The sequence below is a fragment of the Ahaetulla prasina genome, chromosome 8 (assembly GCF_028640845.1).
Source record: "Ahaetulla prasina isolate Xishuangbanna chromosome 8, ASM2864084v1, whole genome shotgun sequence".
Lineage (NCBI taxonomy): Eukaryota > Metazoa > Chordata > Lepidosauria > Squamata > Colubridae > Ahaetulla > Ahaetulla prasina.
The window spans coordinates 80641013-80664144 of record NC_080546.1 but is presented as its reverse complement, the minus strand read 5'-3'; the positions used below and the strand labels follow the sequence as shown (position 1 = coordinate 80664144).

General features: G+C 41.1%; 1 protein-coding gene across 4 annotated transcripts in view; it reads left to right on the top strand.

Moving 5' to 3' along the window:
* The window catches only part of SLAIN2 (SLAIN motif family member 2), a 32900-nt gene extending 23722 nt beyond the window's left edge, over nucleotides 1–9178 (top strand). For 2 of the 4 annotated variants that reach the window (XM_058192490.1, XM_058192488.1), the window contains 3 exons: nucleotides 818–895; nucleotides 4266–4554; nucleotides 7982–9178. In XM_058192490.1, coding sequence (XP_058048473.1) covers nucleotides 818–895; nucleotides 4266–4554; nucleotides 7982–8048 — 434 coding nt within the window. In that variant the 3' untranslated portion in view covers nucleotides 8049–9178. The remainder of the gene's footprint in view (nucleotides 1–817; nucleotides 896–4265; nucleotides 4555–7981) is intronic. The other 2 variants (XM_058192489.1, XM_058192491.1) reach the window with 2 other exon arrangements.
* Nucleotides 9179–23132: the final 13954 nt, after the last annotated feature.

Here is a 23132-nt window from a genome sequence, read left to right as displayed (position 1 = left end):
AATAAATATTCTTTAAAATGCACATACCAAAAAATCTATGCAGATTTTTGGTCATCCAGGTCATGGTTGTCCCAAAGGTGCTTTTTCCAGAGGCAACTGGACTTCCTTTGCTTTTTTTCTTTCGAAGACATTTCGCTTCCCATCCAAGAAGCTTCTTCAGTTCTGACGGGATGGTGGGGAGTGGAAGGATTCTGCAAGGAATTCCATTCCTCACTATCCCATCAGAGCTGAAGAAGCTTCTTGGATGAGAAGCGAAACGTCTTCGAAAGAAAAAAAAACCAAGAAAGTCCAGTTGCCTCCTGAAAAAGCTACTTTGGGAAAAAGAAACTGCTGTTAAGAGTTGACGGATGTGAAACTTTATAAACCTTTGGAGTTAAATGAGACAGTTGCCTTCTTTAAGTTTAACCTTGCACTGATATGGCTTTGCATGATTGGCTGGTGGTTTGTTTTCACTTCTAGGTGCGCAGATATTTATTATTAATATTATTTTGGCCTGGAAAAAATTCTTTGCCTGCTAAAACACATAAAATGCATTTTATTCTACAAGTTTTCTGACAGTTCTTACTGCGGTGAGCATCACTTCTTTAAAATAAAACACTTCGCTGCTGCTGCTACTGCTGCTACTATTACTGGAGCCATAACAGCTTTTGAAAGCTATTTTGCCATATATATATATATATATATTTTTTTGTTCATTTGTTTGCTAACGTTTTAGATGAAAATGACAATCCTGGAATCTTAAGTGAAACTTCTGAATGTAGTTCAAAGTTCTTATCGCCTTTGTTTAGACAGAGATAACACGTCTTTGTTTCAACAGCTCTGCAAAAGCAGAAAAATTTACACCGTGTTGCCTTCAAAACCAAACAACTGCTTCCTACTCCAGCTGCCAAAGGAGGTAATTAGCTTACAGGCTTTTACTGCGCTCCAGCTAAAGTCCGAAAGTTGTTTCTTTTTCTGTTCAACTTTGCAGTCGATATATTCACCGGGAGATATTAATCTTCAGTGTTAACTAAGAACCTCGCTGTATTTTGAACTCTACATTTGGGGCACAAGCTGTCAGCAGATGCTGTATATTTGAAGCTTGGTCCAAGATTCAGCCCAGCCAGAGCTGTCAGAAAAGGATTACCAGGAACTCTTGCTGAGGAGATTGTACAAAATGAACTTCCTTCTTGCTTCCTAAGAAGAAACTCCCATTAGTTATACTAATTGGATTTGGTTGTCTTTGCCTTAAGTCAACTCGACATCCTTGGGTGGAGTTCTAAGGCTGTTTGATTGTCATCCTTTCTAGACAGAATCTATCATTGCTTCTTTGCTTGCCACTTCGGGCCATTCAATCATCTTCAAAGGCTGCTTTAAGGCAGCAGGATAAAAATTCTTATAGCCTGGGTATCTTCTCGGAAATCAACAGCTTTTTGTTTTTGAGGTTTTGTTTTGTTTTGTTCAAGTTTGTGACAACTTCACTGTGTTGTATTTAAGCAACACTGTACCAATTAATAGTATTCAGGTTTGATATCTCTGAAATTCATGGTTGGTGAAGGAAAGATATTTTTTAAAACTCATTATTTTCAACAAGACTAATTACTTTTGGTTTTCTTACGTTGTGCTTTTAAAGAAGTCATGGGACAACTATTTAAAGTAGTTTTGTACTTTTCTGCTAATAAAAAGAATAGCTATGGAACTTAACATTATCAGGATAATATATGGAGTCTTTGAGAAAGCTAAATTTAATCACAGTATTTTAGAAAAATCCTTGGCATTTTTTAAAAAACCTTGTCCACTTTATTGGAAAGTTCAGGTTACCAAAATTGACTGACTTCAGAAATTTTAAGTAGTGAAGATTGTTCCAGTGTTTATGCAGATCTCACAGTACAAAAGACAACCAAATAATGTTCATTAATAGCTTTAGAAACCTGATAGATAGCTTTTGGTAAGTAGCAGAAATCACACAGTATATAACATTCATTTGTCTTGGATAACTTTATTGTGGACTTCTGCTTCACACATACAAAACCAATGTCAAGATTATTGCAACAATTCCAGCTACCTAAAACCTCAAAACCTTATAACATCAAATGCAGTTATTTTAGAAGTCTTGCTTAGATTGAGCTTCAGTATCTTTCTATAATTTATAAATGACTTCAGGCGCCAAATTTATAATGTAAACAGTTATCGGGTTTTGATTGGGGAAAAAAAGATAACCACTATTAATCTTTTGGCTTAAGGGTCTTCTGCCATGCACTCTTAGGTAAACTACATATCTATGCTTTTCTAGGCATGCATCTAGTAATCAGTTACACAAATCCAGAATTTACAGTATTTCATAATTAATATCTTTAATTTTGCACCATATAGTAGAAGGCCAGTTTCAGTTCCTCGGCATACTGTATAATTCCATCTGTATTTTCATGCTAGAAGTTACAATTTTGCATTCATAAAATTAGCCTATTGCCTGTCGAAGGCTGGATATGCATTGCGTGCCCATATTTAGATGTATATACAACATTTTTGCCTATTGGGTTAGTGTCGCTCAAGATTTGTAAGTTTATTTCTTTACTAGAGGGATTCATCTGTGAAGCCTTTTTTGAGGCCTTGAGAGGATTCTAATTAGTGTGGCACCATTAAGGGATAACATCTAATTTGTGTGCTGAATTATTGCGATTGGTGTTGAAAGTGGGTAGTATAGAAGTGTGGTTACAAATAAACATCTCTGAACTAAAGACTTATTTGAGACTGGAACAAAGACGCCAGTCCATTAAATACTTACATCAGACTGCAAATGATTTAGACCTCAGACAAAGAAACTGTTTTCTTAGCCATGTGCTTTCTCTTGTAAAAGGCCTTTTTTTGTTACTGCAAAATCACCATCTGTGGGCAGGGTGTTTTGCAGGCAAATGAAGTTTTTTTAAAAAAAATAAAGTCAGCTCGGTATGCCTTGTTCATAGGATAACTTAGTTGTCAAACTCCCGCCCTGCGGGCTGGATGCATCATGCGCAATTTAGCGAAGAGGGGGAAAAGTCCCGATACGCTGTGATGACGTGAGTTTAACACCCCTGTTTTAGTGCATTTAAAGAGAAACTAATATGTTTTCTTAATTTAATGGCTCTTGGAATATCAAAACAAAAAAACAAAACTGACTTTCATCCTTGAATTTACTATTATGTTTTTCAGAAAGATTTCCCTACACTATGCTGGAATTGCGTTTATTTATTTATGAACTTTCAGGATCTGTAGTTATGTTTAATGCTTCTCAAATATCCCTCTTTCTTTATTTAGCAGTTTTTGTAATTCATTATGTTGATCCTTTTCAAACCGAGTCTCTGCCCCCCCCCCTCATCCCACGCTGTACCGATTGTTCCTCAAAGTGTCTTCACGATACACCTTGGTAATTCCCCTAGAAATATTCTCAACAGAAAGATCCTTTTGTATCTTAATAGAATCATTGCACAACATAAATGTATGAAGAAAAAGATTATAACGATCTGTAACATGTAACTCAGCTGTTAAGTATCAAATCTAGAAATTTTCTTGAAATGTAATTCTTCCGGAATCTCTTAAACTTGAAGTGGCCTACATTGTTTGCAAGATTACAGACCATAACATTCCTATTGGGATGGTTTATCATCAACTATGTTCATACTTTGAGCTATAGTATATTTGGTCCATGAGGCAGGCCCATATTTACACACCACACACTCTTGGAATGTACTTTACCTTGCAAATTCATAGTTTGAATACGAGCCTCATTTAATTGACATTAATGCTTGTTAAATTTCAATCTGGTGCATGCATACACAATTTAAAGTATTGAAACATATTAATTAATCTTGTTTTCGCTGTATATTGTACACCTGACTGGAAGAGCTACATTCTTCCATTCCTCATTTTCTGATGTCATAGAAAGGTAATAATTAAAATAAATTTAAATTTGAGGACTCCTAAACTTCCTTTTTCAATAAGGAATTATTGAAAAGTAGTTAGCTGCTGAATGAATTAGCTACCCGGTTACTTGTCATTGCAGCTGTTTTTATTTGAACTGCTTTTCATTGAGTTGCTCATTTTTTCTGGTAGAATATTGAAAGTACATTGTCGTTTAAACTTCACCTATTTGCTTCTCTCAAAAATATTCAAAAATATTGGTTATTGTGAAGTCATAGGTGTTGGCGGCTGTATCGCTGAGGCTTTTAGGTTCTGCCTGATTTCAAGCGGCGGCCATTTTACTGATCTGAACCTTGAATGTGACTGATTTTCTTTTGGTACTATTCCAGTTCCGTCTCCCAGTAAATTCCGGTCTCCAGCAGCGCCCTCACCTCTGGCTCTGAGACAGCCAGTAAAAGCATTTAATACCCATGGACCTAATTCTGTTCCCGAAGCCACGCAGCTGCCTTTAGTAGCTCCCGGTTCTGCCTCTGCAAGTCCAGCCAGCAGCATCAACAGTGCTACGCTTACCAGGCCTGCAGGAACCACAGGGTTAAGGAGTGGCTTGCCAAGACCTAGTGCCCCCTCCTCTGGGGGCATTCCAGTGCCTCGCAGCAAACTCACACAGCCCGTTCGCAGGTGAGTCCGCCGTTTTCATTTTTTACATGGCGAAAACCATCATTTGGGAGAAACCCTCATGTCTTGGGTAGCATTATCTTACATAGCCAGAATGATTTTGTCTCTTACGTGTTTATTCTGAAAACAAGACACTTTTTCCATCAAAAATAATGTATTTTCAGTGGTGTATTTCTGGTACTTCTGAGAAGCAGGTAATAGGTGATGTGACCTAGGCCCAAATAGGTAATTACCAGACACAATCAATCCTAAACAAATGTATTTTATTAGAACAGCTGAGAATGACTTCATTCTCAGCTTAGTCCAAATTAATTCCAAAACAAATCCTTCAGAAAAAGTCTTTCAGCCTTATTACAAACCTTTGTCCTCTTTGGCACGCTGTCAAAGGTTTTTCTTGGCAAAGCCTCACGAACTTCAGAAACAAGAGACTATGGCTAGAAACAAATGTAGAAATGTTGCTTTCCTACAAAGAGCCCAAGAGCCGTTGCTGCTCTTTTAAGCCTTATGGGAGTGGCCAATCATCTCCTGGCCTTACTCCTGAGTCGTCCTTTTTGCTTTAGCTGCTCTTGCCTTCTGGCAGCTCTTCTCATGCGTGCACTAGGAACAGGCTCCTCCTGTTCCTCTGCCTCTCTGCTGTCCGCCTCTGGAGGCTCCGGAGTCCACACATCACTCCTAGATGGCCCTGGTCCCACCTCTGCCTCCGACGCAGAGCCCTCATCCAGACCTCCCAAAAGCCACTTCCGCACCCTCGCAGTTGTCTGACCTTACAACCGGCTGCAGAGACACTGCAATCCCGCCATACATAACGCCGGGTCCCTACAGGCCTTTCCACACACACATACCTGGTCCCACACCCTCCTCCTCATTTGCCTTTTGAAAAGTTCCAGAGGTTTCTGGAACCGATCACTTCATCACAAGGCCGCACAGCATGATTCCAGAAGCAGCTGCCATGTTTCCAACCGCCACATTGAATTGTCCCTGGGAACATGGCTGCTTCTGGAATTGTGCCACGTGGCTGTGCAACAAACCCCTCTGTTCTGCTTCCCTCACACAGTCTGCACAGCACTGCGGGAAGCTTCGGGCCCTCTGTTGTTCGTTGTTTTTGCTGCCTAGACTGCGTTAGGGGAGGAAAATGGATCTCTTCGACACGCAGCCCTGGGGCGCGATTCAGGAAGCGGCCGCCATGTTCCCAGAAACCACAGTTCAGTGCGGCCGCTGGGAACATGTCTGCTTCCAGAATCGCACCACGTGGCCGTGCGATGAAGCGCTTCGGGACCGAGTGGGGGAGGGAAAGGCCTGTGGAGACTTGGTGGGTGCAGGAAAGCAGGCCCAAAGTCTGTGGAGACCACAAGAGTTATGAAATGGAGCTTGGGGTGGGCAACGCTTTGGAAGGCCTAGGGCAGGCAGGCCTGCAGTAGTGGGCCTCCCCCACCTCTGAGGCACCCTATATGGTCTGCTTAAGGACCCATGCAGTCATTTTAAGTACCGCATTAGGGAGTGCAGGGGGTGGGGGGGTCATTAAAGCCCATCTTGACACGTGACGATAGTGGGCAGGCTCCACTACAGTCGTATATCAAGGACTACCTGTATACTTGTTCGCCCAGCTTCTCTTTACCTTCTAGTCTCTCCCACTCATGCTGTGCAAGAAATGCTGTGAACACACCTCTACTGAGTCATCCTATCATAGCATGACTTTTATCAAAAAGTGAGCTAAAAGTGTAACATTTAAAATCAGTAAGTAATATTGAGATTCCGGAGGGTTTCTTTAACCCAGAAATGTACCCGGTGCAGGTGAATGGTCTGATTCCATGCAAGAATCAGTAAAATTATTCGCCACTCATGGGGCCCTTTAACAACATTCAACCTGCAGCTGCACTTTGGCTGCACAAATCCGGACAACCACTTGATGTCAGCCAAGAGATGCGACAATTCTAGCTCTTTACTGCCACTCTATGTTCAATAGATAAATCAGTCAATGTTTATTCAGAAGAAAACGGATGTACAGAGACCAGCAACCAAACACCTCTCACTTACATCTAAACAAGTGATGGCTCACCTTTTCCGGACTGAGGGCCCAAAATGCAATGCACGCGTGGCCCCCGCGCATGCCCCCTGCGCATGGGTACATTCCCCCGCCCACGCGCCCCACCCAGTGCATGCATGTGCAACCTCCCGCAAGTGCCCCACCCCCTGTGCATGCGTGGCAGAGACCTGACAACCAGCTGGCCGGTGGGAGGTTCATGCGCATGCGCGGCAGAACTGAACTGGGGCGACGGCTCACGTGCCTACAGAGCGGGCGCTGCGTGCCACAGGTTTGCTATCACGGATCTAAACTTCTGTAGAAAAGCACTTGGCAGCAGCTGCTGTGGGTCTGCACAACTTTTGTTCTTTTGCTGCCATCTAGTGATTCCTTTAGGGAAAAAAGTGGATGGAATGGAATTCCTAATCCTTAGAGGCACAATTCCAGCCACATTCTGTATGGTGATAGGTAGTGGTTTTTCCACAGTTCAGGACCCTTAAATTTGAGCCAGAAAGAAACCCACCAATTGCTGGCCTTATTGTGTTGCTTGGAGGAATTACGAATAGTAGCACAACATGGCTATGTTCAAGATACACCTTAAGGGCAGACTGTAGGGGTAGCATGGCAAAGCACCTGTGCGTTTGAGGGTTCCGTATGTACACAGAAGTCAACCCTGAAAGCTAGAAAGGAAGCACAGTGCTAATCTCAAAATGGCAAAATTTAAATACCTGCTAAATTTAAAGAGTAATACAGACATTATTATACAATAAATGGCATAAAAATAATTGCTACCAACCTGCCTTCCACTGAGGACCTGTATACTGCAAGAATCAAGAAGAGGGCCGTGAAAATATTTACAGACCCCTCGCATCCTGGACATAAACTGTTTCAACTCCTACTCTCAAAACGACGCTATAGAGCACTGCACACCAGAACAACTAGACACAAGAACAGTTTTTTCCCGAAGGCCATCACTCTGCTAAACAAATAATTCCCTCAACACTGTCAAACTATTTACTAAATCTGCACTACTATTAATCTTCTCATCGTTCCCATCACCAATCTCTTTCCACTTATGACTGTATGACTGTAACTTTGTTGCTGGCAATCCTTGTGAGTTATATTGATATATTGACCATCATTTGTGTTGTAAATGTTGTACCTTGATGAACATATATGTACACTGAGAGCAAATGCACCAAGACAAATTCCTTGTGTGTCCAATCACACTTGGCCAATAAAAATTCTATTCTATTCTATTCTATTCTATTCTATTCTATTCTATTCTATTCTATTCTATTCTATAAGGCAGATGTACGAAAACATCTTCCATGTGCCAGACTACTGGAATAATTAGGGGACCGAAAAGAGGAATAAAGTTTCTAACGAATCTCATTTTCTCCGTTTCAGATCTCTGCCAGCTCCCAAAACCTATAGCAGCACAAAAGACGAGAGCTGGAAGGATGGCTGCTACTGAACAGCAAAGCTTTGCAACTCAGCCGCGCCCGTCTTCACCAGGCTAAAACCACAGGTCAACATGCAGACTGATGGAAAATACTTTGGGAGGGTGGGGCTGAAACTCTCCAGATCTCTCTGTCTTTAATTAGCACAAGCTGGCAGAGATTATAAAACAGCACTTTAATGACATTAACATCAGATACTTGGTGATCACTCAAATCATTTTTACGTGAATCACGTATCATTTCTGAAGCTCTGCTTCCCTGCTTCCTAAAATTGTTACCAATGCTCACATGGCTACAACAGCCCGCACGGATACAACCCAGGGCAGATATCTTAATATGCCAAAGATACATCCATTTTGGAAAAAAAGCAGCACGTAAAAAAAATGTTAAGCAAAAAAAATAAATAATAATCCTTGAAAGATCACACATTACTGGATTTTAAAGGGCAAGGCTTTCTTTTAACACGTAGAAGAGAAATACTCATCTCGATCAAAGCGAAAATTGGACTGTAAAAATGCTACTGGGCTAGGTGAGATTGTTTTAGACAATTGTGGAAGAGACGCGTGGGGAAACCGAGTCACAACAGAGCCTTGTCTCTGGAGTCTCACTGTGGGAGCGGTAGGAGAATCCGTACCATTTATTTTTTTTTAAAAAACAAACCTAGCCTCTGAGACTCGATAAGCATAGGTTGCATTTTTCTTTTTTTTATGTTGACTTGTCATATCAGGTTTTGTATAATGCTACGATTGCCAAAAGGGCTCATTTTCAGTTGTACAATCCCAAAACTTAGCTGTTCCTGGCTCAGGAAAATAGCCTTTTTTTCTTTTTCTTCTTCTTCTTTTTTTGCAGCGATACTTTTTTAAACACACGAGTCCTTTTTTAGAGCAAGCTTCCTGAAAAGAGAAAAGAAGAGAACGGATGAAGAAATATCGCCGCGTGCTTAACGCCTGGCGTGCAACTGAGCAGGCCTGTAGTTAACATGAAGGGAAAAACAACTATGCAGCTCTTGGCCAGAGGTTCTAAGGAAATCAGTTGTTCCGCTGATACCAAATGCTTTTATTCATGTAGGTAATGTTTCATGGGATGAGGGAGTCTTCTTTCTTCTTCTTTTTTTAAAAGATCAGCTTCCTAGAGATGCGTTTAATTGTAAATACTTCCACTGAGGTTATTGCCCCTATTAATATTTTAACTATGTACTTTGCCTTATATTTGTATTTTGCATTGTTGGTAACAGTTTGAAAAAAAAAAGAAAAGAAAAGATAACTCTGCCACATATGTTTACAAAGTGGTTTGTTCCTTTTTAACAGTTGTCGGCTTTTTGCTATTTTGCCAGTCCTCGTTGTCAGGGTATTCCCTTCACGCAGTAGAAAAATATTAATACCCAAAGCCCCATCTCTTGCAGTTCACCCTTTTCAGTTGTTTTTATGTTGGAGTGGACGACGGAAGGTAAGCTACTTACCAGAAAGAAGTTCAGAGTAAGTCGATTGCAAGAATTATTTTTCTTTTTAAGGAAAGAAAAGGCAGTCTCTTAGAACAGGGGTCTCCAACCTTGGCAACTTTAAGCCTGGAGGACTTCAACTCCCAGAATCCCAGAATTCTGGGAGTTGAAATCCGCCAGGCTTAAAGTTGCTAAGGTTGAGACCTATCTTAGAATGACATTTCCTTTTGCTGTCTAAAGTACTGAGCTTAATTTTTTTTTTAAAAAGGTTTTAGCTAGGATACCATTTTGGTAAGGACTGAACATACTCTGTTTGCAGCTTGAAAACCTCATTCATGCCTCTCTCTGAAAATACGCGCTTTTGATTATTTTACAAAAACAAAAGAGAGAGAGAGTAAATGGTTTGGGATTCCAGTCTTTGATTATTTAAGTAGCCTTCCTAGATTAGTGGATTAAAAGCCATGCAATTTTACTTGAATTGGAAATGTGACCAAGGCAGGATTGGACTAGACATCTGTTCCAGCACTCAGGCAATTTTTCTTTTTCTTCTTCTTCTTCTTTTTTTGCAGCGATACTTTTTTAAACACACGAGTCCTTTTTTAGAGCAAGCTTCCTGAAAAGAGAAAAGAAGAGAACGGATGAAGAAATATCGCCGCGTGCTTAACGCCTGGCGTGCAACTGAGCAGGCCTGTAGTTAACATGAAGGGAAAAACAACTATGCAGCTCTTGGCCAGAGGTTCTAAGGAAATCAGTTGTTCCGCTGATACCAAATGCTTTTATTCATGTAGGTAATGTTTCATGGGATGAGGGAGTCTTCTTTCTTCTTCTTTTTTTAAAAGATCAGCTTCCTAGAGATGCGTTTAATTGTAAATACTTCCACTGAGGTTATTGCCCCTATTAATATTTTAACTATGTACTTTGCCTTATATTTGTATTTTGCATTGTTGGTAACAGTTTGAAAAAAAAAAGAAAAGATAACTCTGCCACATATGTTTACAAAGTGGTTTGTTCCTTTTTAACAGTTGTCGGCTTTTTGCTATTTTGCCAGTCCTCGTTGTCAGGGTATTCCCTTCACGCAGTAGAAAAATATTAATACCCAAAGCCCCATCTCTTGCAGTTCACCCTTTTCAGTTGTTTTTATGTTGGAGTGGACGACGGAAGGTAAGCTACTTACCAGAAAGAAGTTCAGAGTAAGTCGATTGCAAGAATTATTTTTCTTTTTAAGGAAAGAAAAGGCAGTCTCTTAGAACAGGGGTCTCCAACCTTGGCAACTTTAAGCCTGGAGGACTTCAACTCCCAGAATCCCAGAATTCTGGGAGTTGAAATCCGCCAGGCTTAAAGTTGCTAAGGTTGGAGACCCCTATCTTAGAATGACATTTCCTTTTGCTGTCTAAAGTACTGAGCTTAATTTTTTTTTTAAAAAGGTTTTAGCTAGGATACCATTTTGGTAAGGACTGAACATACTCTGTTTGCAGCTTGAAAACCTCATTCATGCCTCTCTCTGAAAATACGCGCTTTTGATTATTTTACAAAAAAACAAAAAGAGAGAGAGAGAGTAAATGGTTTGGGGATTCCAGTCTTTGATTATTTAAGTAGCCTTCCTAGATTAGTGGATTAAAAGCCATGCAATTTTTACTTGAATTGGAAATGTGACCAAGGCAGGATTGGACTAGACATCTGTTCCAGCACTCAGGCAATTTTTCTTTCTTTTCTTTTCTTTTTTCTTTTTTTAAATTTAAAGGAATGGCCCTTCTGTGGTCTTGTGTGAGGGATGGGATTCTGGGATCTTTAGATGCTGGGTTCTGAAGGCAAATTATAGACCTTTCAGACATAAATGATCATCTGCAAATAAGGCATGGAGATTTTTGCAGAGCCCATGCTCACCTTTGCCGCTCTACCTAGTGGAATTACTTGCACTTCTGTGAGTCACAAGCACAGTGTGTGGGAAGTGATTTTCCTTTAACTGGGAATGTTACTAATTTACAGTCAAGTCAGAACAAGAAGAATTGAACTGGGGTGGTTTTCTTAAATCAGGGTAGCCAATCATTGTAGGAAGAGAAGCTAACAGCTGTGTTGCACTGTTAGCCCAGCCTACTTAAAGCGCCGAAGAGAAAACATGAGAGATCTAAATATTTTTTAGGTAACTTTTACCTAGCCTAATTTTTAAAAATGGGGCTCTAGCAAAAGCAGATATTGCAGTCTTTATAAGTGGGAACATTTTCATTTCTACTTTTACTACAAAAAAAAAATAAAAAAAAATTAACTGAATATTTTCTTCAAACATCCAGATGTTGCCTTTTTTAACCAAGCTTCATCACCTTGATTTATAAGCGTGTTTTTATGAAGCTCATCCTTGCATTACTTCGATAATGCATCAAGTTTTAAGGGCATCATAATCCCTCTTGCCGCCACATTGCAATAAACATCCAGCAAGTTTAGATTCCTGAAAAAGGTGTAACTTAGAGGAGACTTTCACATTGTCAATTTATTTGGTTGCCATGACATCCTATGACTTTCTGTGTTTTAGAGGTTTGGGTATATTGAAGTGTGGAAACATGAATATGATAAACTAGTGCCTATGATTTACTTAATTTATGTTTGACAATAGTTGTTAAGGGTTTTATGAATGTGGGGGGGGGATTGTGTCAACAGCTCAGAATTGTTGTATGTATGTAGGCAGAAAACAGAGGGGTTCTGCTTCTAAAATTATTTAATTTTTCCTCAGTGTTTGAATGTTTTTTGTAAATGTTAATAATAAAAAGTGTAAAAAGGAAGAATATATAGGTATTCTTAAAACATTTCTTTGACTCCTTTTTGAAATAAAATATATATAAAATGAAATACTGGTTGTTTCTTTAAGTATATTAAATACTTGGTTCATTTGGATGTTTTCAGAAACAAAAACTTGTACGGGAGATCCTGCCTTGTGTTCAAATTACCCATAATAGCAACAATCCCATTTTTAAACATAGTATATTATGAATCAAACAGGAAAAGGGAGAGTTGATTTTAAAAGCAAAAGAAAACTAGACATAAACAGAAAACGTTTAGCAGCAGCATAATTTATATAACTCTCTTTGAATCTTGTGTGCATCAACAATTTTGTTCTAATAATATAACCTGGCTAATTTTAGTCTAATATTAATTTTATTCATATGAAATGCTGAAAATTTACCATGAGCGCACACTAGTTTCTTAGTTTTACTTTCTTTTTAGAAGTTCTGTTTTCTAAATCTTCATTTGTCCTGTTACAAAACAGCAGAATAGAATTTCTTCTATTTTTATGGATTTTTTAAAGCATACAGTAAGGTTTTTAATGGAATGTTTTGTTTCTACATTTATATAAACATTTTTGTACATGTTATAAAAAGGGAGATAACTTCCTCTCAATTTACTGCTACTTAGAAGCACAATTTTGTGGTTGAATTTTTATCAACATAAGCAATTTTTATCAACCTGAACATTTTTCAGTGGATGAATTAAACCCCTAATTATAGTTCTGATTTTATAAAGGAAAAAAGTTTTGGTTAGAGAACTCCATTTGATGTCCAGTTTGGAAAAAAAAGTACCAGCTTTGCTCTTTTTACATAACTTTTTAAAGAAAGGATGGTCCTTTTAAGAAAGCATAAATAGTTCACGTGGCATCTTCGGCTGATATATACATTTTTAATAATCACATTTCAAATTACATGCCAATATAAAATTCTTTTATTCCCTACACTGTTTTTGTCCGTTTATCAGGCTGTTTACAGAAATAAGGTTTTATTTAGATTTTATATAGACACTGTCGATATCCCAGGTCAAGTATTCCTTTTAGTTTTATTATGATGACATGCCTGCTGTTTCCACTTATATTTCTCTGTGAAAAGGCTATGCAGTTCCTACAATCTCTGTTTGATTGTGACATCTCACAATTTGTGATGTATTAAAGTTTCCCCCAGAACACTCTTATTTTAGTTAGTGCTGCTAATTTTCACAATAGGCTGAAATATAAAAGAGAATGTCTTCATATTTTTTGAAAAGCCAGAGTTCAGCCTTCTAGGGCAGGGGTCTCCAACCTTGGCAACTTTAAGATTTGTGGACTTCAACTCCCAGAATTTGCTGGCTGAGGAATTCTGGGAGTTGAAGTCCACAAGTCTTAAAGTTGCCAAGGTTGGAGACCCCTGTTCTAGGGAACAAGCACTTTCCTTTATGGTTATTCATTTTTGGCTTTTAACCCATGGTTCCCTTTTTACTTTTGAGATCAAGAAGACAAGAAGAACAGGAAAAACATCCATGCAGATTTTGGTGTTCACACAAACTGGAATGTTGAAAGGGTGTAAGAGACAAATTGTACATTGCTGGCATTTTAGGCTGCTTCTATCCTTTTTCCAAATTCGGCTTGTTTTATTCTTGAATAATGGTGCTATGGATCATCCGCTTGTGTTTTGAATCATATTCCACCCTCCAAATCTGGATGACCTCCACAGCCCTAGGGAATACTATAAAAAAGGGAAATAGTTCTTTTCTCTAACGTTTTTACAACGTAACACGTAGTGTTGTGTCTCGCTTGCTCCCCCTGCTGCAGCCGGGCCCCTCTTATCTCCTGCCGGATGCTGATAGTTCGGAAGAATGTTCTGGCAGCTCCCAGCCCTGGCACCATGCCCGGACAGGCCGAGCAAGACGAAGGGCCTGACGTGCCTTCAGCCCCCAGTCCTGGCACCATGCCCAGGCAAACGGAGCAACTAAACCCCTCCCCCACAGCATGTGAGCCTGAAGAATGTGAAGCCAGTCATGAGCTCAGATTACCAACAGCTGGAGGCTGGAGAGATCCTGGCTTCTGGAGAATTGAGAGGCGACGTCAGCAAAAAGAAGGGAGGGGCAGGCCTGGATAAGTGCTGAGTCATGGAGCCACACCCCATGGCCTATATAAAGGATCTGCTTTCTGGCATTCTCTGAGTCAGGCAAAGTCTAACTTGGATTGCTGAAGTCACTTCCTGGTCTCCTGCCTGCCTTGAAGAACTCTGATAGGACTTTGGCAGAGCTGCAGAGGCACGCTTGATACGGACTTCCCCGACCCGGCCGTCAGCGGAGGAGTGGGACACGACACGTAGGGTGTTCTAACAAACACATAAAGCTCAGTTCCCTCTATTTGATGGTGAGATTCTCCCAGATATACATCCTGGTGCTGTTACTGATCCATTTGCAGACTTTGCCATAATCATGGCAAAACAACAGTTTAATATATTTCAGAGCCTGGATAGTCTACAGCAGGGGTGTCAAACTCAAGGCTCGGGTGCCAGATCCGGTCCATGGAGTGTTTAGATCTGTCCTGGAAACAGTGAAGGACCGGCCCACGGTGCCTCTGCCAATGAAAACGGAGCTCGGGAGGACCGCCGGCAGCCATCCCGAGCTTCGTTTTCGCCAGCAGTGTGGCAGGAGGCCGTCACAGCCAAAAACGGAGCTCAGTAGCCCATTTTCAATGGCCACCACAGGTGGCCCCTACACTAGTGACATCAAACTGGCCATGCCAATCCTGGCCACACCCACCCCAGTCCCCCAAGGTCAAACACAACCCTGATGCAGCCCTCAATGAAATTGAGTTTGACACCTCTGATCTACAGAGTAGTCTGGCTGTCAGAAGTTGCTAGTTATAGTTCAGTTCACACTGTTACGCTATCCACAAGGAGGCAAACTAGTTTCACACCCCTGAACGCTGAATGCCCAGACATTAGAATAGAATAACAGAGTTGGAAGGGACCTTGGAGGTCTTCTAGTCCAACTTCCTGCGCAGGCAGGAAACACTATACCATCTCAGACAAATGGTTGTCCAATCTCGTCTTAAAAACTTCCAGTGTTTGGAGCATTCACAACTTCTGGAGGCAAGTTGTTCCACTGATTAATTGTTCTCACTGTCAGGAAATTTCTTCTTAGTTCTAAGTTGCTTCTCTCCTTGATAAATTTCCATCCATTGCTTCTTGTCCTAGCCTCACGTGCTTTGAGAATAGCTTGACTCCCTCATCTTTGTGGCAGCCCCTGAAATATTGGAAGACTACTATCATGCACCCCTAGTCCTTCTTTTCATAAGACTCTTTCTAGAGTCTCCACATCTTTTTTACACCATGGTGACCAAAACTGGATGCAATATTCCAAGTGTGGCCTTGCCAAGGCATTATAAAGTGGTATTAACAGTTCACATGATCTTGATTCCATCTCTCTGTTAATGCAGTTAATGTGGTCCGCTAGCAGCCTGCGGAGCTGGCAGCGGAGTCGGACAATGAGAAGGCTAGGGAGGACAATGGGTCAGTCCTGGAGTCAGGGGAAGGCCTGGACGAGGGCTCTGCCTTGGAGGCAGAGATGGGGCCAGGGCCATCAGGGAGTAATGTGCAGACTCCAGAGCCTCCAGAGGCTGACAGCAGAGAGGCAGAGAAACAGGAGGAGTCTGTTCCTAGTGCATGCATGAGAAGAGCTGCCAGAAGACAAGAGCAGCTAAAGCAAAAAGGACAACTTGGGAGTAAGGCCAGGAGATGCTTGGCCCCTCCCATAAGGCTTAAAAGAGCAGCAACGGCTCTTGGGCTCTTTGTAGGAAAGCAACATTGCTACAATTGTTTCTTGTTGGGGTCTCTTGTTTCTGAAGTTCATGAGGTTTTGTCCAGAAAAGCTGGACAGGGTGCCAAAGAAGACAAAGGTTTGTGATAAAGCCGAAGGACTTTTTCTGAAGGATTTGTTTTGGACTTAATTTGGACTAAGCTGAGAATGAATTAATTCGCAGCTGTTCTAATAAAATATGTTTGTTTAGGACTGATTGTGTCTGGTAATAACTACTTGGGCTTAGGTCACAACAGCAGCCTAGAACTGTGTTGACATAGGAAGACATATAAATGATCCCACAAAAAAGGTGCCGGGCTTTGAACTACCACGTCAGCAACGGACAATCCTGAATAGGATTTGCACTTCACATGGCCTCTGGTAGGACTTTGTATAAATACTATCCTCCCCAGTGTGTCTGCAGGGTCCCACATCAAATTGTAGATCATATCGTGATCAGCTATAAGCTGAAGGCATATACCAATCTAGTATCTGATTATTATTTTTTAATATAAAGGATACTGCACTTCAAGGGTTAGATAGCCTCGACATTGATATTTGAACACAGATCTTTTTCACATTTATATTTCATTGTATTTAACTAATCTAGGTAAAATGTTCCTATATGCTGCTATTCCATGTATGATATATGCCATATGCTAAATAGATAAATAAATATCCAGTTTAATATAAAAGCTAAGATTGTGTTGATGATGTGTAACTCCAGACAGGGTTAATGGTTAATTTCTTTTAGTGTAAGTAGGTCAACATTGCATATTTTCCATCAATTTACAAAAAACGAAAACAAACCCCAACCCTACATTCTATTAGGGGTTTTTTTGGGGGTGGGGGTTGAATTTTTATTTTATAAAAAACAAACATACAATACATGATCAATCGTTCAGTGCTTCATCTGAGTACATCTTTTGTGTCTTCTTCTTGTTCTCCAACGTTAATCATTCCACAGTATCATCATTTCATCTGTTGTAACATTTCTCCCACGTTTCTTACTTTGCTATTAATACACTTATCAATCTTCTTCTCTCGCCTCTTTCTTCTTTTCGGATAGGCGATTGTCCACATTTATTCCTCTGCAGATCCAGAATGACAACAACAGAGGGAGACCTTGCTTTTCATCCAGAGTAGGAGTCCAGCAACGGTCTATATCCTTATCTCTGAGAAAGGATTCTGTTAAGTCTGCTTCTTTATTTTAAGTTGCAGGTGGTTTGTGTGTGTGTGTGTTTTAAATTATCAAAATAAAGTGGCCGTTTTAAATGTTGCAACCGTGTTGGATTCCTGTTTTGCAAGCATTATTTTTATGAGCAAATGAGGAAAGAGAGCTGCGCAGGTGGCATTGCTAAGGCGATGGTGGAAGCTAAAGGAGTCATCAGGGCCCTCGGCTCGACAAAAGGTTCACTGGAGTACGAGCAAGACCTTAAAAGACCCTGCCGTGTTTTCCCCTCGTATTGAATAAAATAATTAAATACTTATCTGGGTTTGTCAGGGTTCTCAGTCAGAATAAAGAGGTGTTTGTATTTGCATGCAAACCAGTGGTGGGTTTCAAAAATTTTTTACTACCGGTTCTGTGGGTGTGGCTTGGTGGGTGTGGCATGGCTTGGTGGGCGTGGCTTGGTGGGCATGGTAGGGGAAGGATACTATAAAATCTCCATTCCCACCCCACTCCAGGGGAAGGATACTGCAAAATCCCCATTTCCTCCTGATCAGCTGGGACTTGGGAGGCAGAGAATAGATGTGGGCGGGGCCAGTCAGGATTTTTACTACCGGTTCTCCGAACTACTCAAAATTTCCGCTACCGGTTCTCCAGAACTGGTCAGAACCTGCTGAAACCCACCTCTGATGCAAACGGAAGAAAGCTAGCACCCACCCCTCTCCTAGAAGAATGAAATATTCTAGGAAATATTTAAAAAGGTAGAATATTATATTTTCCCTAAGAGAGAAACACGTATCTAAAGACAGAAACTCAGAGCCTCAGCTCTCTGCCCCAAGTAGAAATTAAGGAGGCAACTTTTAGAAATCAGATTTGGTATTCCATTCAAGACAGGATTAAAACCCCAAGGAAGCCAGTGTTTAAGATTAATTACAGTATTTTTCGGAGCATAAGACGCACCGGAGTATAAGACGCACCTTAGTTTTTTGGGGGGGAAATAAGAAAAAAGCTGATTGGCAGGTGGATCGGCCTCCCGGAATACCCCCAATCAGCTGTTCCCAGAGGTGAATTTTAGCAACAGGTTCCTTGGTTGTGAGCTCTGTGCCTTGCCTTTTTTTTCTTTTTTCTTTTCCTGTCTCTGAAACGTCTGAAACTCTGTTTCAGAAAAAAAACTTTTTTTCTGCCTCTGAAAGCCTCCGAAACAGCTTCAGAAAAAAAGCCTCTGAAGATTTGGGGGCTTTTTTTCTGAAGCTCTGTTTGGGGGCTTTTTTTTCTGAAGCTCTGTTTGGGGGCCGTTCAGAGTATAAAACGCACCCAGATTTTCACCCTCTTTTTTGAGGCAAAACGGTGTGTTTTATACTCTGAAAAATATGGTACATTTGTTAAACAAGTTTAAAAAATCCCAACTCATTGCTGGCCTTCACGAGACAAGCTAATTAAAATCAAATAACACAACACACAAAACAAGCCTCTAAATTACAAAATGCTGTAGAACGAACTGTATAAAAATCCAGGTGCTCATCAAACCAGGTGGTCAGTTGTCCAGAATCACACATGCTTGGTGGTTCTGCTTCACCATTAAACCATCTTTCCAAGCAGCCTCCATGTTTCCAATATCTTTCTTCCCACTTGGAACTGAATCCAGATGGACATTTCTTCCAACAAAACTGAAATGTTTATCTGAAGCATTATTTTGGCCTGTGAATGGGGGATGCTGGAGTATTTGCTCAGGGTATACATCTCATCCCTTTTTCCATTATCTTTGAGCCCGTCTTTGAGCGCACTCCCAATGGAAGGGCATCGCTCAGACACTGCGCTAAGATATTATGTGGTTTCCTTGGCTTTGTGTTGTGTGAACCCAGCTATTAACACACTGCAGCCAGATTTACAAATGTAGCACATGAAACCACAAAGCGCCTTATAAGTTAGCACTGGGAAGCTTTCATCTTTAATTTGCAGCTGCAACCAAAGAAATAAAGCCGTTGGTTGTTGTTTTTTCTCTTCTCTCTCCTTTATGTGCTTGTTAAAAATCACATTTCTCTAGAGGATTACCGTAGCCTGCTTAGTCACAAACCTGATAATTAAAGTGACCAGATTTCAGCCATGGCAAAGCGGGACACCATTGACGGGGCGGGCAGGGGTGTGGGGGGGGGGGCTGCGCATGCGCGCTGAGTCTTGCCACCTGCCTGGAGGAGGAGGAGCGGCTGCTGCTTCTCCGCTCTTCCAGGCAGGCTCGGCTCTCCTCGACTCTCCTCTCCGCTCTTCTCTTCCTCTTGGGTGAAGTCAAGCGGCGTCTCTCCTCCCTCTCGCGCCCCCTTCTCTGCCACTCCCCCTTCTCCGCCTCCTCCTCTTGCGTTGCCGCCTCCCATTTTCAGAATGGGAGTGAAACAAAACAAAAAATCGGGATTTTTTTGAATTGCAGCGGGACGCGGGACAAATTATTCAAAAGCGGGACTGTCCCGCCAAAAGCGGGACGTCTGGTCACTATACTGATAATTCATGCGGGGTGATTTTATTTTCCCCAGTGGAATTGTTAAAAAATAGCTGGACAGATTGAAGGAGCCTATAACTGCATGATCTTTGAAACATTAAGTTTAAATGGTACCAGGAAGTGTACTTGGGAGCATTGATTTTTGGAGGATTTAGAAGATCATTCATACCTAATTATCCTGTCTCTTCACTAGTCCAAGGCAGCTTGCTTTCAGCCTCCATACTGTCCAGTTTATAGGAAGATGGATCACTTTGGTCATGGCTCTAGATTTCAGGGAAAGGATACAGAAAATGCCAGTAAATATCCTCCATGCTACACTCAATGTCAACAATCTGGTTTTGATTATATAGAAGGGATGGGGGGGAAAGTTTTATTGGAGCACCACCATAATCGCTACATTAAAATCTTCCCTATTTTTTCTTTTGAAGAATAGATCACTGGTGGTTTGAAACATAAAGACTTCTTACCGATAATTACGAATTATGATGATTTAGGATCCACGCAGACATTGGGATGTGGGCAGAGATTCTGGAATAAATACTCGATTTGTAACAAAGATTAATTAAAAGAACTTTGCAGAAGAGTAAAAACTGAAGACCAGATACGAACAGTGGAAATTGTGAAGGTTGAAGGATTGTAAAGCGGGTGAGTTGGATAATGTGCAGAATTTTATTTTTTTTTGTAAGTAAAGATAAAGGTAAAGGTTCCCCTCGCACATATGTGATAGTCGTTCCCGACTCTAGGGGGCGGTGCTCATCTCCGTTTCAAAGCCGAACATCCAGCGCTGTCTGAAGACGTCTCCGTGGTCATGTGGCCGGCATGACTCAACGCCAAAGGCGCACGGAACGCTGTTCCCTTCCCACCAAAGGTGGCCCCTATTTTTTCTACTTGCATTTTTTACGTGCTTTCGAGCTGTTAGGTTGGCAGAAGCTGGGACAAGTAACGGGAGCTCACCCCGTTACACGGCAGCACTAGGGCTTCGAACCGCTGAACTGCAGACCTTTCGATCGACAAGCTCAGCATCTTACCCACTAAGCCACCACATCCCTTTTTTTTGTTTTTTAAGTGAAGGGCAAAAAAAAGCTTTCTGGTGTAGAACGATCCAATGTATCTAGAGTAGATCATCTGGATTTAGTTGGGTTTTGAAGATTTGTTAAAGTCCCTCACACTTTAACAGACGTTTTCGGTGCCATCATAAATTATTAGAAACAGGATTTTTTTTAAAGATACCATCTTAAATGATTGATTAGGGGCATACAGTATTTTGAATGAAATTTTCCCCTCATTTCCCCTCATTAAAAAAAAACACCCTATTCTTCGGTTTTCCAGTCCCTGCTTGGAACTGCATCATCATCATAATTATTCATCAAATGATGCGTATCTGTATCTTTTAAATGTCTCCTTGTAGCCTACACCAAAGGGCTTTGGTGAATCATGTTTTTGTTTTGGTTTTGGTTTTTGGATATAAGCATCGGGAAGGCTCTGCACCAATTCAATTCAAGAGAGATAAAAGGGCACATTCCGAGCATTTCCCACTCATAATCAACTATAAGCATTTTCAGACAGCATGTTTGATTAAATAGTTTTTAGAAAGCGACATTAATACGGTCTACCAAGATTAAGCTAGTGTTATGCATATATCTTTTAAAAAGGTAGTAAAATACAATTCTAATGTTGGAAGAAATGTCCGTCTAGGTTCAGTTCCAAGTGGGGAAAAAGATACTGGAAGCATGGAGACTGCTTGAAAAGATGGTTTAATGGTGGACAGGATCACATGGTTTTGAGTTCCTGAGCAGAAAAGGGCCGAGATGCAGAGCGCGCCTTGGTTTTATGCTTTCTCTGAGTTTTGAACTTCCTGGGGCACAGGAAGAGCATCCTGATTGGTTGTCAGACTTGCAGCCTTGCTGGCTGATGTAATCTTCCCAGGTGCCATGTGGTGAGTTTCTGTTGCTAGATGGGTCCTATTGTGTTGCAGATGATGGTCCATTGACAAAGGTGGGGGGAGGCAGGAAGCTGCAGGGAGCTGCTTTGTCCTTAAAACACGTTTCTCCATTTCTCATCCAGGGAAATATAATATTCTGCCTTTTTAATATTTCCTAAAATATTTCATTCTTCTAGGAGAGGGGTGGGTGCTAACTTCCTACACTAAAATACAAGTAGAAATTTTACAGCATTTAAATGCATCCTGTGACATATGTAAATAATCCGGGAAGTTGACAGGCTGGCATATCCTTTGTAGGATGAAATCTACTTACCTTCCTTACCGGCTCGGGAGTTCGTAATGACACCCTGGCGGGTGGGTGAGCTTTGCTCCGCCATCGCTACCGGGTCACGGAACTACCGGCCGCAATCGTTATCGGATCGCATGATCCAGTCGGATCCCGTAACATTTCACCCCTGCCCTGTAAGCTACTGTGGTCTTCATTATAGTTTAATCTGCTCTGCTGCTGTTACAATTTATTTAAACTGCCCCTCAACAATGTTTTGGTGCTATATAATATTATTACCTGGTGGTGCAGTGGTTAGAATGCAGTTCTTCAGACTAACCCACTGTTCACTCCAGGAGTTTGATTCTGAGCGGCTCAAGCCTTCTAGCCTTCTGATGTCATAAAATAAGGACCCAGAGTGTTGAGGGCAATATTCTGACCCTGTAAAAAACTTAGAGAGGGCTGTAAATAGCAATAACTCTTAGACTTATATACCACTTCACGGTGCTTTACATCCTTCTCTAAGCGGTTTACAGAGTCAGCATATTGCCTCCAACAATCTGGGTCCTCATTTTACTGACCTTGGAAGGCTGAGTCAACTTTGAGCCGGTCAGGATCAAATTGCCAAACTGCTGGCAGCCGGCAGTCAGCAGAAGTAGCCTGCAGTATTGCATTTTAACCATTGCACCACCATGGCTCTAATAAATCAGTATAAAGCGCTATATAAATCTAAGTGCTATTGCTATTGCCTTTATTAGCTTCTTATCTACCAATCTGAGAACATTTGCAAGTAATGCCTGAAACAGTGGCAGCAACAGAATTAAGAAACAACAAAAAGGAATGAATGTGCACAGCCTGACATACCCACAAACCCCCAACTATCTGAATACAAGCCACATGATTTTATCCATAGACATTCAACAAGCCACCTGCTTTTACTATTACCAAGAACTATTGGCCATAATCCTGAAATTGGTATGGCTAGAAAGCTCTCTCTATATGCACACAGTAACTGCCAAGCTAAGGCTAACAGAATTGTGCCTTCTTGTATTGGTACCAGAAAATGATAACTCTCGTGATAGTTAGGACACCAGCTGTGGATGCTAGGAAGATAATTAATTAAAACGAGCTAATAGGGGAAGAAAATTCTAACTTCCCCTTTAAAAGAGTGTCCCAGAAGTGCTTTTTCAAGAGGCAACTGGACTTTCTTTATTTTTCCTTGAAGAC